Genomic DNA, 18245 nt, shown 5'->3' on the forward strand with positions numbered 1-18245 from the left:
CACTACTAAATTATAGGGACTTCAAAAATAATAGTCTCTTTCTAAAAAGATGTTGTTTATTTATAATAAACTATTTTAGTTAAAATATTTGACCAGGTAAAAGCTCATGAGCATCACGCTGACTTCCAGGTTTTACCTCTCAAATATTCCTGAGAAAACAGCAGGTAAAAGCAGCTTTCCTCCCTTTCTAAAAACTCTTTTCCAGAGGTTGTTCAGACTTTTCTAGGTGAAATACACAGGCAATATTGCAGTTAAAGGACAAACTGAGGAACTGCTTCCCGCTGAACCCAAATGGGGAGAAAACAATCAGAAAACTGCAAGGAAAAATGCAGCTCCAAACTGAATGGAGCAGGGGTCCTTGGCTAAGTGAAGGATGAAGCAAGATGACCCACTCGAAGTCCCTGTTACATCATGAATGCAATTCAGTTTGGGAAAAATAGTTTAAGGTATCTCTCAGAAAAAAAGTCTATACTTTGCATCACAAACAAAACAGTGGTTATGATGTCCAGCACCATCAAGCAACCTTCATTCTGTCCCATACTGCTGAAAGGGAATCTAAGGTGGGCGGATGTCCAGCATGATGAACTGGTAGTCATTGCTGACTTTGCCACCATCAGAGTAATCTATCATGTATTTAACTTCTGTGCCACAGTGGTTGGTGATCCAATCATGCCTGTCGAAAGGCAACTCAGACCTCATCCAAGAATGAATTCTTGCCCTTGGTGAACACTCTTTTGCTTTCCCTTCAATGATGGATCAATGATGGATCACAAGGACATTTCGAAGCATAAAGTGTTTCCCACTTCAAAATCTCCTTCCAAGCCTGTTCACTGTTCTGATTGTGATTATAATGATATTACACATATCTTTCTAATATCCTCATCCTTCCTCCTCCACACTTTAACATCACATTTCAGAACCTCTATTCAGAAGGATAAACACTTTTTCTCTGAATCTGCTCATGGAATGCACAACTCCTCTCTGACAGCTGACAATGCAAAGGCTGATCTGGAGGCTGTTTGGTTAGGTGGTAGCACCATATTTGCAGGCTCTAGGTTCTCCTTATTCTTAGCAGCACTGCCTGTAATGGGAAACTCCGTGTACTCATACGCATGATCTTGGTGGGCAGGCACAGAGTGTTTTGCTCTCACAGGTTGGACCAGAGGGTTCTGCACTCATCAGACAAACTTTCATTTTCCCTTCATGCCAAACAACTTTAAATTTCCTCCTGCTTCCTCCTTGGGCTATTCCAGGTGGCTGGCCTGCCTCTAACCCAAGCCTGGAGGTCAGCAACTTACCAACATCCCACAGTGTTTTTCCATCATTTTATTCTCTCACCATTTCTTTCTTTTTTCTTTCTCTTTCTTTCTTTCTTTTTTTAGTTGTTGATGGACACGTTATCTGTACGTATTTATTTTTACGTGGTGCTGAGGATCGAACCCAGTGCCACACACGTGCGAGGCGGTTGCTCTACCACTGAGCACAGCGCCAGCCCTGTATTCTTAATCTAATATGATGAAGACCTTTGACTCTGTGATCTTCCTCCCCGCAAAATCACAACTCCAGGGTCTTATGAGAAACATCAGACACATCCCAACAGTGGGACATTCTGTAAAACATCTGACAGTACTACTCAAAATTGTTAAGATGATAAAACAAGGAAAGTCTGAGAAATTGCCTCAGTCAAGAGGCTAGAGGCACAAATAAATAAAATGTTATGATTTTGGACAGAAAATGGACATTAGGTAGAAGCAAAGAAATCTGACTCAACTAGAGTGCACGAGTACACCCACCAGCACGAGAGCAAAAGCAAGCCGTTGTTTTGCTCACTCTAAAACTAGGGTTTTTTGAAATCCAAAAGGCTTTGCACCTTTATTAAATAAACTTTGGAAAAATTATTTTAGACTTTCCAACTTTCTATTTAAGATAGTACATGTACATAACTTTGAAATCACCACATAGAAACATGTGGCACATAACTAAAAACGTGTCATTGATGAAAGCCACATTGCTCTAGTCAGAAAGAGGGACTGATTTCCACATTTTTAGTTCAACTGGGCCTGGGTTATCATGGCCACAGCACTTTGGCAGATGCCTCAATAAGTCATGACCCTCCATTCCAAGGTTCTAGGAAAAATTTCTTCTGCCCATCCTCTGAAAACCTAGGGTGTTCCACAATAGGGGTACACTAACAAAGCCTGTGTTAAGGCCTGCTGAAGTGAGTACCCACAGGGGACAGAATAGCCATGACATCCCCTACTTCATAGGTAACAAGGCAAGATGCTGATTTGTTTTTTTATTGGTTCATAATAGTTATACATAACATCAGGATTTGACATAATTATAAATGCATGGAGTATAGTTTGCTCTAATTAAGTCCCTAGTACTTACCCTTTCCCTCCTTCTCTTCCCTCCCCATTTCCTTCCCTCTGCTGACCTATTTACATATTTTTTTTTAAAATTAATGCCTGGTGGTTATACGTAATGATGAGATTCACTATAGTATATTCATTTAAGGACCACTTTGTCCTTTGGTGCAGAAAAAAAGAGCCTGACGCTGACAGTGGCTCTGCCACTAATAACGTGTGAGCTTGTGGTCCCGTTTCATCAGTGACAGGGAGCCCTTCTACTTCCTTCTGTTTTTCTCCATGTCCATGATATCCCATGAGAAATCTTAAAGACAGTGTTATGAGAGTGGACCCCTGGGCCTCTCCAACTCTTAGGGACTCACCATATATCCTAATTTGTCTCTCCTTTTTATTATATGATACTCTTATTTTTAAGTGTATCAGTTGTCACAGCAAATGAAATCAGATCAGATCTCCCAGACACCTGGGCTGGCTCAGACCTTAGCTGCTGAGCGCAGGTAGGCAGGTAGGAGGACTTTGCACCTGAGTCAATTGCCAGCACCTGAGGCTAAGGGCAGGTGGGTAGGGCCACATTCCCCTGAGGTCAAAGCTGAGTCACCAAGGCAGAAACCAGATGAGTCAGTTTCTCTCTGAACAAGAGGGGGCTATGATACCAGGGGAGCAGAGTGGAGCCAGCCTAGGGTGAGGTCTACTCGCAGTTCCTGACTTCTATTTCCTTACAAAATTTAAACTTATTCTCTATATGGCTACCATCTACATCTACCTCAACTGTGTATAACAATTTGATTCAATGAACCCATACCCGGTTGAGTGTAAAGCAAATATGGCCATGGTGAAGGAGACGGGTGGGCTTTACTGCCAAGATGCCTACATTCTTCTTTTTTTAATGTGTTGTAAAGGTCCTAGATGAGAGCATTCCAATTTATGAATTGGGAAAGCGTTTGTTTTATTTGGTCACGTTTTTGCTGTTTTGTACAATCCTACACGGCAGGTCAATCATTTCATTTCAGGAGAATGGCCATATGTTCATGGTGACCACATATTATTTAATTGCAAATTCTATCATTCATTCCAGGTATTCTTTGGCTGTATTCCATCTTCCTTTCTTGACTGCTTAAGAAAGTCCTCTTGGAGATAGGTAGTCTCCCGGGGAGAAAGAAACTCTTAGTAGATGGAGACCTGGATCTATGAGCATGACCAATCATGTTTATCCCTTTAAATGAATAATAAAAACCTCTAGCATGTTTTTAGTGAACCACATAGAGCAAAGCCATAATAGATTTAAATGTTACCAGATTCAAAGACTTACATGTCGACAAATGTTCTATGGCTAGACTGCTTAACTAAAAAGAAATATTCTAAGTCCCAATTATCAAAGGATTGCCATGGAATTTGATTTTCAAAGAAGCTTGCTTCAGAACCTGTGCATGTCTTCCCAGGAAAATCATTTGTGTAGTTAGCTCAGTTCTGGATGCATCACTCATCTCTTTTCTCAGAGGCAAGGGTACCCCCTGCATTCTGCCTTTGGGGTGTGTTTATCTTGGTTGTCCATAAATAGATCTTTGCTCATACCTTGCTTTTCATACATTCTAGAATTTATTTTCAGCAGTGAAAGTCAAGAATCCACTTGGGGCCTCCTACATTCTGATCTATCCCCAGCTGTAGCTGTGCTGACCTGTTTGGATAATGTCTAAGTGGAAACTTTTGCAATTTCACCATCTCTGAAGTTCTCTGAGGTACATGATCAATAGGCATGCTGGTAACGGATAAAAGTCCTTAGTTGACCAGTTGGCTAGTTCCAGTGGACAGAAACCCACTTCTAGGGCAAACTTGAAGACCCATTTTCTAGGACTGACATACAGTGAAGGAGGAACTCCATTAGAGCTGGGTTTGGAAAACCTCAGCTTGCTGTGACACAGGAGTACTATACTCCAAATGTTAAGATGATTAAACTAGACACTGCCCATAAAAAGCTAGCAGATGGTAGACGCTAAAAAAAAAAAAAAAAAAAAAAAAAGCTGGTCGGCTGCATTTGGAATCAGATCAGGAATGCTAGAACCATTTCCTGGCTGAGATTATTAAGTGACAACCTTCTTTAAAGCACACTGGCAGAAATTGGCTTCAAAAATAAAAAGGCCCCTCTCCTCCATGTCTTTCTTGGCAGCACCTAAATGACCAGGCAGAAGGGAGAGACAATGGGGAAGTGAGAGAACCAACGTGTTCAGTGGCTCTACCCAAGGTGCTTTTTGGCAGGAGGCTCATAAAGTGCTCTTTCTATTCCAGTGTTCTAGGAAAGATCCCTCATACATACATATGTCTGTATGTACACTTACATACGGATGTATGCAATATGACCTTGAAAACTGCTCCAGATATTCAAATTATATTAAATGGGGTAGGGATGAATCAGCCCTGAAATTTACTTTCCAGAGTATCACAGCATTAAAAAAGCTTAGTGAAGACAGGCATGGTGGTACATGCCTGAAGTTCCAGTAACTTGGGAGGCTAAGGCAGGAAGTTTGTAAGTCTGAGGCCAACCTCAATAACTTCATTAAAGAGGCCCTAAGAAACTTAGAGAGACCCCCAACTCAAAATAAAATAAAATAAAATAAAAAGAGCTGGGGATGTAACTGGGTTAAATCCCCAGTATGGGGGGCTGGAGGAGCATGAGTCTTAGTGGTAATAACACCTCCTTCAACTAGGTCTCCTAGTGGCAGGTTATTGAAGAAACTCAGAAATGAAGGATGCAAACATTTCTTTGAAAATTTAGTGCCATAAGCCCTATTCATTCTTTCTAGTATCATTAAGACAAAAAGTCTGTCATTAATAAAGTACTGGTAGCCAAACAAACTTTGCCAGACAATGTTCTAGGCAGATTTTCCTTCTTATTTTTTGAATGAAAATGGAATTTATACTCAAGAGTCAAGACTTGCTTGAGTTGGCTTATTTCATTCTCTGTGGAACAGCCCAGTAATCCTTCACAGAAAGAAGACATTCGTCATCTCTGAAGGTAGGAGGGGTAATACCATCATAACAGATCAATACTTTGCACGGTCAATAAAACAAGGAGTCTCAGTGGAAGTTAAAGTATTTATTGATGTGTTTAAACTCTGTACATTCTCCACATATCATATTAAGGAGTCTGTAGGTGAAGTTTAATCTGTGCATAGTGGGAAGAGACATGGATAAGGTCAAAGGGGAGGAAGGAAAACAAAAAAAATCACCAAAAAAACAGGGAAAAAAATACACCACAGGTTACCAGAACCTTCAACTGAAAATGGGAAAAAAGAAAAGCTGTGAGCATCAACATGAACTATACAAGCATTACAGACTCATGTGAAAGAAACAAAAAATCTTCAAAGCTTTCCACAGTGTCTAAAGATCCAGTTTTGTGTACAACCCGGAACATTCTCTTATCACATAAATATTCCCCATGCTCTCTTCTGGACCCTCCCTCATCTACTTATAGTGTCTTCTCTGGATGACAGGAGAGGAGGCAGAAGTGAAAGTACAAAAGGAGGCCAAGGGTCAGTGCCTTAGAGGGAGACATCCAAAGAAGAAGAGACTGCACATCTGCACATAATTTTAAAGGGGAAGTGAAGAATAAAAAGCTACAGTAAGTGAACAAAAAATAGCGAAACAATTTCACAAACTACAGGCTAGTTGCTGTGGAAGAACTGGATTTAGAAGGAAAGCAGCAGTGGACACCCCCATCTGTATGCATTAGGCTTGCCGAAAGACAGGGGAACAAAAATGCCTTGACACCCCACCTTGGTGACATAACTAGTATGAAGACACCAAGGCACCCACCCAGACTGCAAACACTGGGCTTCCAAGAGACTACTGACCCTTCAGAATCATTTAGCAAGGGCATCATGATGTGCTTCATGGTCAACTGCAGTTTCCTATTCCACTAAGTTTCTCAGCAACTTTCTGAAAGTTTAAAAAGGGAATACTGCCTTTTTATCTTTTTTAAATAATAAAAATCAGAACAGTGAATGAGCCTAAAGAGTTGACTTACACAATGTAACTGGAACAAACAGTCTGCATATCTATCATTGAAAATCAACAATTTCCATTTATATAGAGAGCATGTGAGACCATACAATAGAAGTGGGATTTTCGATTAATTTAAAAAAGAAAACTACATCCATCAGATATCTGCAATAGATCTTTTTTTTTTCATTTTACTTAAGGTTTATATATCATATATTGTTATATTAACATTTTTCACCCATTTAAAAGAATGGAAATTGCAATTCTACAGTAGTACTTTATAGTCTTAAACAATCCAGGAGGTCATGATGTAAAATGAGACCTTCTGGCAGCAGCTGGGGGTCAGCAATTGGTCCAAAATGCGGGACCGGTTCTGGCCCACCTGCACCACCCCTTCATCCAGGGTGCCACATGCTTCCTGCTACTTAAATCTGCATCTGCTCTAGGTATTTGTAGGTTGGGTTTTCATAACCATGGTTCTGCATCTTGTTCAGGTGACGCTCTTCTGGGGTGAGCATTGGGTCAACCTAGAAGAAAAAGTTAGAAGTCATTGTAATATATTTGAAGAGGCCTGTGCAGGGTCTCAGGAGACCAGAGTTATTTGCTGCTATTTGTAATACCCTGGGGACCAAAAGCAACTCAGCATCTTGTTTCCACTGAAGAGACAGAGGAGAACTGGTGATAAGGATGCAGGGGGAAGAGAAAGGGGGTCAAAGAGTAATACTAGTTTCTGTAACTAGAGTCCTAAAAACTTAGTTCTTATACCCTACTGAATTTCCATAATGCCAAGCAACTCAGTTCTGCTATTTAACTATGTGGGACAGTGAAGGCAAGTCACGTCACACTCAGCTATAAAATAAGGAGTAGAGCCAGATAGTCTCTAGTCCTTTTGAATTCTAAAACTCCACAGCCAGGCCAGGCTCCATCAGGAGATAATACTATTGAAACTTGCATTTGAACTCATTTTCAGGCAAGGGGTGTAGCTCAGTGGCAGGGTGCTTGCCTAGCATGTACAAAGCCCTAAGCTCAATCCAGCATCTCTGGTGCCACCTCTCCCCTCCAAAAATAAATAAATAAATAAATAAACAAACAAACTCTAGGACACATTATAGTCCTTATTGTATTTATATTCTAGAATCAAGAAACGCTGGACATTTCCCACATCCATTAAAAAATGAGAGGCAAACAAATTACAAATCAGAAGACAGAACAGAAATGGCCTGCTTTGGCTCTCTCTCAATTTTCTGTTTCTTTTTTGGTTTTCCCCCACTAAAAAAAGAGGAGCAGTTCTGAGAGAGTAGTTTCATGGTAAAGCATTCATCTAACATGTGTTAGGCCCTGGGTCCTATTCCCAGGAGCAGCAAAAAAAAAAAAAAAAAAAAAAAAAGTCCTATTTCCCCCAGTCCTTGATCATTAAATATCTAACACATCTCAAAAAAGGAAAAGCTAAGGCTGGGCATGGTGGTACTAGCCTGTAATCCCAGTGATTTGGGAGGCTGAGGCATGAGGATCCCAAGTTCAGAGCCAGCCTCAGCAACTAAGTGAGACCCTGTCTCAAAATAAAAAATAAAAAAGCTGGGATGTAGCTCAATGATTAAGCACCCCTGGGTTCAATCCCTAGATTTTTTTTTTTTTTAAAAAAAAAGGAAGAACAAAGGAAATACTCAGAAAATTATTTTTATTCTCCACAGCACAAAATGTTCTTGTAATTTTCTAACATTCACAATCAGAGCACAAATTAATGCTGAAATCAACATATTTCAGTTATGGCTAACTTCCAAAATGTGTCCTAATAATCCAGTGAGTAATGTAACTGATGACGGCAGTGTGTTCACTACTCAAGAATTTAAGATGTTTGAATTCTACCAACAAGCCCTCTCATGGCACCCCAAGGTGGAGAGCAGAGAGGAAACCTTCATGAACTTGGGCCAAGGCAGAACAAAGTACAGCTCCTCACCTCCACAATCCCATGGCTAATGGTGCCATATTGCCTCTTCCTCAGCATCACTAGGCTGATGACGATGACTGTGGCAATGGCCACTGCAATGACCAGCAAGCCAATAAGAGCACTGCTGCTCAGACTGAAGTCCTCCCGCAGAGGTCCTACAGATTCCTAAAATAAAGAAGATGGGGAACAAAGTCCAGTGACCATCTGCAAACCATGAGACAGGTAATTCAAGGACGGTCACGAGCCTTTAAAGTTGGGTTTCTAAAACCTAAGGGAGCAGAACAAAATCCAACTTCACTGTTAACTATCCAAATGGGAAGAATGCCCTCTTTTCCAATCTCTAGAGATTTTCATTTTAGTTTTCTTACCCAAAAGTATGAGAGCCCTTATTTGCTTAAAACACAAGTCTCCCCTATGTGAACTGAGCAGACTGAAAACAGCCAACACTGACATGAATCTAGCATTGGGTTCTGGAATTAACCACCACATACCGGTTCTTCCTCAAGGCCTCCAACTCTCTCGGCATTGAAAATCATTTCCTTAACATCCAGAGTCTCATCAATGACCTGGAAAAGTAATGAAAACGTCAGCAACTACCAAGTGGGTAGGAGTGGAAATTTACTTTAAATATTATTGCTTCTTTTGTACTCCATTTGGTATAGAAAGCAGACATATATTTAACACATACTAACCAGTCAGTTCTGTCACAACCCCTTAATGCAAATGAGGATACAAAAATTACTGTGTGGGAGCTGGTTTAATAAGGGATTTCACTTGCATTTTTTTGAGGGTGGTGGTGGTGGCGTTTACCTATTGAATCAGGGGTGCTTTAACCACTGGGCCACATTCCTTGCCCTTTTTATTTTGAAACAGAGTTCTTACTAAGTTGCTGAGGCTGGCTTTGAACCTCCAATCTTCCTGCCTTAGCCTCTGGAGCCACTGGGATTACAGGCATGCTCCACCGTGCCTGACCACTTGCATTTTTCTTTAGGGAACTATTGTGAATACATGTCTCAGGAAAGACTACTAAGAAGCCATGTTTAATTATCAAACTTAGTTAAAAATAATCCAGAAACATAAATGACAGAAAACACCAGAAGAATATAAAGGGGTATAAACTCTGCAGTATAAAAACTAAGCCCAACTTTAAGTTATTAAATTGTAAATCACTTGAAAATGGCTTCTAGTATTATTGATATGTTTAGGTGCAAATATTATTTTCCTACTGCATTAAGAGATAAAATACTACAAAGACTTCATTAGTCCTTCTCATCTGCAGATGCTAAGTGACACAGCTAATTTAGGAGGACAACTGGAGCTCCCATCTCCTACTGGATAAGAAGTGCTAACATCAGGCCACTGATTCTAATGAATCTCAAAAGGAAATATTCTGGGCAGAAGAAAGAATGGGCTCACCATATTTTCATCCACTTTATTCTTACTGTTTATCACTTTCTCTTCTGCACCAATCAGTCCCCCGTCCTGCTCTCCTACTCCAGACCCTGTGTGGGGAGAGATCACAGCTGAGTTTCTAGGAGGCCCACTGTGGGCCAATATCACAGAAACAGCAAATTTCTGCCTGAGGGCCAGGAAGCCCCCTCACCAAGTGCCTCCCCCACCTCCGCTGCAATATGCCCTGCGTTCCCATGTTTGAGGATGTGCTGTGCTCTACAAGGATGAATGACAAGAGGTATTTTCCAAGGACCGATGGGTATAATGGAGGAGGACAGAGAGCTTACTTGTCCTCCACTTGGAAAAAAAAAGGAAATATACAGCCTTCAGGGAGAATGTTTATTTTAAAATAGATAAAAGTTGAGTCTGAAGGCATTCTAGCAAGAAAAACATGCAGCACCCTCATATGTGACACTGCTGAGCACCTGCTATCCCAACGACTTGATTCTTCAGCACCCAGGATTTTCCACATGTACAAAGGAGGACAATCACATAGCAATGATCTGCATGTTTGCCTTGTGCATGATAGTTTACTCCACAGGTAGTTCTTTCTGTCTCAAATACCCTTCCAGACACCTCAAGCTCTACTATTTGTCCTTCAAGCTTCAGCTCCTCTTGGCGGATATGCCCAGGTTATAACATTTAAAACCACACACTTTGTAATTATCAGTGTCCTTTTGTCTCTCCCACTGGTTGTATTCCTTCTAGATCCTAGATGATCACATCCTGAATGATATATACAGAATGAACAGGAACAAAGTATTCCATCAACAGGGAGAATTCTAACACCAGGGTGGGAAAATGCCTTTCTCCACAAGGAACAAGAATAGTAACTCTTCTCTTTCCAAGGTCAGACACTGCTGAATCAATGGCACTTGAAATGATAGCATCCAAATACATAGCATGACTGACACAGGGAGGCTGAAAGAGGGGCAAACCTCTTTGTATAGCTCCAAAGCACATGATTTCTAGTTATCGAAAGTTTCTTATTAATTATACCTATAGTTCTATACACATCTGTGACTTATTATAAACAGATCAACCTGACAGCATACTCGACATTCATTGGTAATTCTCTGCAAATGAATAAAATTCCAATGTGAGTTTATGCACCATGCTGCTATTTCTGGGCTTGTTAAAGGCAGGCAAGTCTAGCCAGAAAGCTAAGGGTTTTTGTTTGTTTGTCTTATTTTTAGTTTGTTTGGAACCTGGGAACATTTTACCACTAAGTTACAATCCCAGTTCCCCTCCTCCCACTTTTTTTTTTTTTTTAATTTTGAGAGGCTCTTAAGTTGCCAAAGTTGGCCTTAAAATTGTGATCCTCCTTCAGCCTCCCAAGTAGCTGGGATTACAGATGTGAATCACAGCTCCCAGCAATAAAACAAAGCTTTCTAGCTCACAACTAGAATCATTCTTAACACAGAACAATAGCAGAAATTAACACTACCTAATCTGCTGAACTTGAAGGTTAGTGAATTCATTAACTTATTATATAACATAGCAGCTACAAATGATTATTTTTTTCCTAAACCTTTCACCTGAAAGCTATAATACTGTGCCTCGACTATATGAGAAAGAAGGGAGTTACCTGAGCAAGGACCCAGCCCAGCAAATCTAATTCTGAGCTCATCTATCTTGTTCCCTCTCCTCAGAATCTTGCAAAGGCAGAATCCAATTCAAAAAATGTGGTTCTGAACCAACTCACACAAAGACCTACTACCAATCCACATGTTTTAATACATTTTTTGGGGGCGACAGGGTGCTGGGGTTTGAACTCAGGGCCTCACACATGCTAGGTGAGCGCATTACCACTGAGCCACATGCTCAGCTCCCTGTTATAATATTTTCTTGCTGGTAAGACCCACATTTTGTAAATACTAACCAAAACCACTTTGGTTTTATAAAGTGCATAAACAAGTGACTTCAAGGGACCAAAAGTTAATGGTTAAATTGTTGCAACTCATAACAGTTTAAGTACAAAGGCAAAAGCCAGTTTAGTGTCTAGAAAATTCATCTTTATCTATAAACATGTGCTTTATCTATAAAAGATGTGTTGTTGAGAGGAATGTTACCAGTGATCTCCAAAAAGAGACATACTCCAGTCGAACATAGTAAAGCATTTTCAGAAGATTCAAATCACTTTTATGTTCTAAGAATGAATTGTGGTATAAATCAGAATACCAAATTCTCAGCCAGGGAACACTGTTTGGTCCATCCATAATCAGACTGGCAAAGCCAAAAGAGTGGGCTCATAAAAAACATGAAGTATTCTCAGTGACTTCAAAGAGTGGACTGCCCAACTACCCAGGGAATTCAACAACTGAGAATGGGAACCTAGGCAACAGAAACCACATAGGCTCTGAGCCAAGAGACTGGGTACAGACCTCAGGTCTTCTATTTTTTACATTCATGACTTGCAAGTCATGGCAATCTCAGAGACTTCTTCAAATTGCCTAATCTAGAAAATAGAGCTCAAAATCTGCCCTACAGGGAGGTCTGAACCATCAAACAAGACTGGGGGGTCAAGGCATTCAGCACATTGCTTTCCTGAACTGTCTTCAAAACTATAGATTACTACAGCAAGAGTTTGTTCACCTGTCTCCACTTGTTGCACCTATCAGCTTCTCACATTTGTGAAATGCTACAATTCAGGGATATAAGATGAGTAGAACACAGGGCAGAGACAGTAAAATAGAAGGGAAAAAGATATAGGTGGGAATAGCAAAAAAAGAAAAGAAATGAGGGAAAAACAAAAATCAAAAACCTCTCCACCTGACTGTAAATTATGCAAATTCTTACATATATTAGAACTCAACAACCAACCTGTTTAAACAGAAGCTATTTTTAAAAACCTACCCAGATTAAAATGATTCAGGAAAACATCTGTTTTGGTTACTTTAGAAGGAAAGCTTTAAGATGGCCATTCAGTAACCAATACCACTGACACTAGATTTTCAGTGTAGGAAAGCTGGCCCAGCTCACATGGAAGTAGAGCTACTCTGGCTCCTCTCACAGCCATGGCTGAAGAAATGAGGTGGAAAAGATCAGATGATGGCATGAAACAGAAAATGAAACTTCCAACACGCTGGAGAAATGAAAAGGAATGAAGGTCTTAAAGGGAACATCTTTGACAAACCAACCTTTTTTCATTGGATGGTACAACTCCGGCTGAGTGTCTAGCAGAAAGGAAAACAATAAAAAACAAAACAGCACAAAAGGAGATTAAGAAAGAAAATGGCTTCTTTCAAAATTTCTGTCTTAGAATTTTTCTACAATGTCAACAATAGGCATTTTTTCCTTAAAAACCATTCCAAAATATCCCATAAACGAACAGCAGTAAGATCCACAGCAAATCATTAAAAGGTATCCTTGAAGAGACAACAAGTAGTAATCTGACTTGTGCCTTTTGAGGGAATTTCTGAAATTAGTTTAGTACATAAAATTATTCTTTGAAAACAGCAAAAATTGAAGTTAGTATTGATTGTGGTTTGCTTGTAAGGAGACAAGGTCCCAGCTGAACTAATGTCCAAGATGCCCCAACCCCAAACAAGCATAAAAAAGTTGTTCATATATGACCACCCAATAGCCCCACAGGTTTGCGATTGTAAGATAAGTATTAAAAATGGGGTAACATATCTTTACCCACTATTTTCACAGTTCCTGTTTTGTTATTAAAGGGCTAACTATTGAGTTTGTGTAGTTCAATGTTTGTGTAGAAGGCATTCAATTTGACACCTTCCCCAGACCTCTGTTCCAGCACTATACAGTCATGTGACTGTACCCCAGTGACTACAGGGCATTGTCAGCTGGGATTCAAATCCTGACTCTCCACCTATAAGCTACATGACCCCAGGGACAAGTACTTAACTTTTTAAACCTTGGAATCCTCAAAGGGGGATAATCACAGTACCTACCTTAGAGGATTACTCTGAGGATTGAATGAAAGCATCCAAGCCAAATGCTTAACTAAAGTTGGCATGTAATCACAGTTCCATAGCTGTGGGCCATTTTTATCATTACCATCACCATTAGCAACAACAGTAATCAGAATCTGATTATATTATACTGGTCTCAGTGCACTGGTCTCTGTAGCTTGTTTATTTCTGGTGCAGACTCAAGGCTTTTAGAGATACTTTTAGACACTGAAAACCAGCAAGGGAATAAAGGAAAGCATGCCTGACTAGGAGCCAGATGACATAGCTTCTTACCCTACCACACTGGAGATGTGACCCTGAGTCAGTTCAGGCACCTCCTCAACCCCTCCCCTATCTATCTCCCAAGACCAACAAAAAAACACAGTAAAATATAAAGGTGATATCTCACTTGCCAAATGACTCCCACATGTGAGGGGTATCACATCAGCATGAAGAGCAGTGGACTTGAAGCAATCCAAAAGGAGGTTTTTTTTTTTTTTTTTTTTTTTGGGGGGGGGGGGTGTGTGTGGAGGTGGGGATAAGCCAGGGCCTTGTGCATGCAAGGCAAGCACTCTACCAACTAAGCTCTATATCCCCAGCCCCAACAGAGGAGTATTCTTGACTTCATGGTGATACTGAAGCCAATTAGTTGGCAAGACCTAGAACAGCACCACACACAGCGGGTGGTGGGGGAGTCTCATCTCCCCAACTCTTACCAGTAATACAACCTCCCCAGCTCAACCCAGTTTGAAAACATGGACTCCAGTTTTCTAATTTCTTTCTCCCAGCCCCATGGGTCAAGAAGTGCACTGAGGACCATACGCACCTTCATTCTCAGGTAAGGATGGGAAAGGATGGAAGGGGTGGAACGGTGGGATCTCGTCACTCTCCTCAGAGCTCACCCGGACGTCCATAGTGCTCTCTGAGATGGAGGCAGTGAACTGGTCCATGTCTGCTCGCTGTTCCTGAAGAAGCTCATCTGACAAAGACAGACAAAGCAGGGAATAGAGATGCAGTTTTCACAAAGACCTAGTATCTATGTACAGGACCAGCAGTCTGAAAAAGGCTAATGCTTGTCATTCCAGAGCTCAAGATCCACAGTGTCCCACCAGCTTACAATGCAGCTGACCACTCTCTCCCAGAAAGACCTTCCCCAACTGTGTAACACAGCAGAGCTTCAGCAAGGAATCCAGGGCTCCATCATCAGAGTCATCCTCTGTTTCCAGCTCTGATTATGTGCTCTCCTCCAAAGCTAGTTTTGGGTTTTTAATTGTACAATTTATGATGTTTTAATTGTATAATTTATGATGTACAACATGTTTGATATACATAGTGAAATGATTACTGATTATACAAATTAACACACCCATCATCTTCTGTAATTACTTTTCATTGGTAAGAATGCCTAAAATCTACTTTCCTGGCAAATTTTCAGCATACAATAGTATTAACTACAGTGTTTACACTGTACATGCAGCCACAATTTTATACCCTTTGACCTATTTTGCCAATGCCAGTTTAAAAAAAAAAAATCCATGCATCATGGCTCCCATAGCTATTGCCCAAACTGTCAACTGTCTCATCTACCTTAGATATTCTCTTAACATACAACAGCACTTTCTATTTTAACCTGTACAAAGAGAATTCTAGATTTTCTTCCCCACCTCAGTGAACACTAATACTACAATCTATCCACACAACTACTGTGACACCCGTACGTTATTCTTGATGTTCTTCCTCACCCCATATCTAACTCTTAGCATATCCCTTCACCCTTCCTCTGGAATATCCTAAAAATATTTCCTATCATCTCAGCACACACTACCACCATCTCTCTCCTGGATTTTCATAAACGTTTCCTGTCTGATTTCCAAGTTTAATTAGCTTTCCACATGGCAGTCAAGTGATTTTTTTTAATTCTTATTTTTATTTTTAGTTGTAGATGGACACGATACCTTTATTTTATTTGTTTATTTTTATGTGGTGCTGAGGACCAAACCCAGTGCCTCATGCATGCTAGGCAAGTGTTTTACCACTGAACTACAACCCCAGCCCAATATATATATATTTTTAATTCATGTTCTTTTTAAAAAAAGCATAATCCATATTCAGTTACTCCTTAGGTTAAAGCCCTCTAAAAGTTTCCTATTAAAATCTTAAATAAAATCCAAATGCCTTGATTTTACTCAAATTGTTTCATACTCTGGACCCTCTCTATTTCCCAGGCCTCACTTCCCCTTATTATGATCTAGCCACACTGATCTACTTGAATGCACTGACTTAAATTTTAGGCTTTCATATTCATCATTCCCACTGCAAACAATATGCTTTCCCTTGTGATCTTTGCATAGACAGCTTGTGCTTATTTAGATCTCTAGTTATTTTCCCCCGAAGCAGCAATCCTGACCTAAAGTCATTCCCCACTATTACATCCTGCTTCTAAAGTTCTGCTTAGCATTTATAACCATCTGACACTTGGTTAGTATTTCATTCCATTTTGCTGCCTGTTTCTCTCCTACTGTAATAGAAACTCTACTACTGTACTCTGGAACACACAGTAGACATGATAAAACTTGTTAAATAAATGAACTGAGAGAGAGGAGGTGGGAATCTGTATAAAACAGAGTACCTTGAATTGCTGAATATATCAACAATCAAGGCGATAGGGGCAGTGAGAGGATGGGGTGGATAGTAAAAGGACATTTCTGAGGCCCCTGTAATTTCACACCCTGGATTTTCTTCTTCCGCTAACAAGAGTGAAGATCAATGGAACTCCAGGCTCCCCGCCAGGACATCTGTCCTTGGGGACTCCTTGACCTTACTATGTGAGCTCCAGTCTTCCAGACCCTTGAAGCTACAGTGAGATAATGTCCTACTCCACTGGCCTTGCTGACTCCTATTTCTCTCATCTTGTTCAGCCATGGTGCCTGAGCCTTACTCAGCAAGAAGTCCCAACCTGCCCTTGACACACTCATCAAGTACCCACCAATTTCCTCTTGAATTTCTTGCGCTACATAAGGAACTTTGTAGAGCAGAGAGAGGCTTTGGTTCCTTCTTTCTTCAATCACGTGAAGGTGTGTCATTACCTGGAAGCACAGTTACGATGGAGAGGTCTTATCACTGAAAACAACCAGGCCAGAAAGGAACATGAAGGCAGAAAGACATACACACACACTTACAGAAAGACAAGTTCAAAAGGTACTTTTTTTTTTTTTTTTTTTTTTTTGGTACTAGGGATTGAATTCCAGGGCATTCAACCACTGAGCCACATCCCCAGTCCTTTTTTATATTTTATTTAGAGACAGGGTCTCACGATCCTCCTGCCTCAGCCTCCCAAGCCACTGGGATTACAGGCGTGCACCACCACGCCAAGCAAAAAGTGCATTCTTTATAGAGTCCAACAGGGCAGATGGTCAGAGGAAATGTATTACTCTCCATACCATATTTACCAACTGCTAAAGTGTAAGAATATGTTCAGGCAACATTAAGATACCACTAGATGACATGAGAATATATCTACAGGAAGACTCCAAATTAAAAGAAACTTTAGTTTAAAAATATTTGCTAGCCAGTTACTGGCTTGATTTTCATACAAGGCACTTATCACCAACAACACAGAGTTAAAGAGCCCCACTTTTTACAGTGCTGGATGTTCAAAAAGGTTTAGTTGAATGAAAAAGGGAAAGTGTCAGTTAATTTTTATCATTGATCCACATATCTAAAAAGTAGATATGTGGGAAGACCATTTATGGCTTTTGCTTAGTGAAGCAAATACTTAACATAATTATTATGGTAACCAGGAGAGTTGGTGGCACACACTTCTAATCCCAGTGACTTGGCAGACTAAGGCAGGAGGATACCTCAAGTTTGAGGTCACCCTGAGCAATTTTGCAAGACATTGTCTCAGAAAATAAATAAATAAAAAGGGCTGAGGGAAAGATGATTATGATGGTAAAAAATAGAATTAGTTAATTCTTATTTAACTAAATCACTATTCTTCAAAATAATGCATGCTGATTTTTTTCTAGTACCAGAGATCAAATCTAGGCCCTCATGCTTGCTAGGCAAGGAATCTAGCACTGAACTGCATCCCCATCCCTAAAAAAACTGATGTTAAGGAACTGTTAAAGGAAGTTATTGACCATAGCTCATTTTAGTTCACTATCCTTTCTGAATGTACAAGTTTCAAGATTGTTTATCCAACAACAAAAAAGTCATTCAGGGTGGAGCTGAATGGTGACCTGGGATAAAGTTCACCTCAAGGATACAGTGAGGCATACTCTTGTTGCTCACACAAGCTCCTACTCTAAGCTAAGCCCAGTCAGACTTGCAGTTACTCGCTTTGCCTAAAGAGGGTGCTCAAAGCCAATGCATTAATTACATGAGCTTAAAGCCATTAAGATGAAGGGTCAAAATGAAAAAAAGTTAAATGTAAAGATGCTTTTATTGAAGACTGATGGGTTTCTGACCTTTAAAAGCAAGGATGAAAGCAATTTAATTTTATATTTGCATTCTGTCATTCAAGTAAATTGATGGGAAAGCATAAGAGTGAGTACCTTAGAGAAA

General features: G+C 40.2%; 1 protein-coding gene and 1 pseudogene across 4 annotated transcripts in view; both read right to left on the reverse strand.

Moving 5' to 3' along the window:
- Window positions 1-496: 496 nt before the first annotated feature.
- LOC143386610 (holocytochrome c-type synthase pseudogene) lies at window positions 497-3200 on the reverse strand (annotated as a pseudogene).
- Window positions 3201-5445: 2245 nt separating this feature from the next.
- The window catches only part of Aplp2 (amyloid beta precursor like protein 2), a 73335-nt gene continuing 60535 nt past the window's right edge, over window positions 5446-18245 (reverse strand). For 2 of the 4 annotated variants that reach the window (XM_076846169.1, XM_076846167.1), the window contains 7 exons: window positions 16666-16765; window positions 14506-14658; window positions 12906-12941; window positions 9730-9815; window positions 8805-8879; window positions 8323-8478; window positions 5446-6892 (listed from right to left, as the gene is read on the reverse strand). In XM_076846169.1, coding sequence (XP_076702284.1) covers window positions 6791-6892; window positions 8323-8478; window positions 8805-8879; window positions 9730-9815; window positions 12906-12941; window positions 14506-14658; window positions 16666-16765 — 708 coding nt within the window. In that variant the 3' untranslated portion in view covers window positions 5446-6790. The remainder of the gene's footprint in view (window positions 6893-8322; window positions 8479-8804; window positions 8880-9729; window positions 9816-12905; window positions 12942-14505; window positions 14659-16665; window positions 16766-18245) is intronic. The other 2 variants (XM_076846170.1, XM_076846168.1) reach the window with 1 other exon arrangement.

The sequence above is a fragment of the Callospermophilus lateralis genome, chromosome 2 (genome assembly GCF_048772815.1).
Source record: "Callospermophilus lateralis isolate mCalLat2 chromosome 2, mCalLat2.hap1, whole genome shotgun sequence".
NCBI lineage: Eukaryota > Metazoa > Chordata > Mammalia > Rodentia > Sciuridae > Callospermophilus > Callospermophilus lateralis.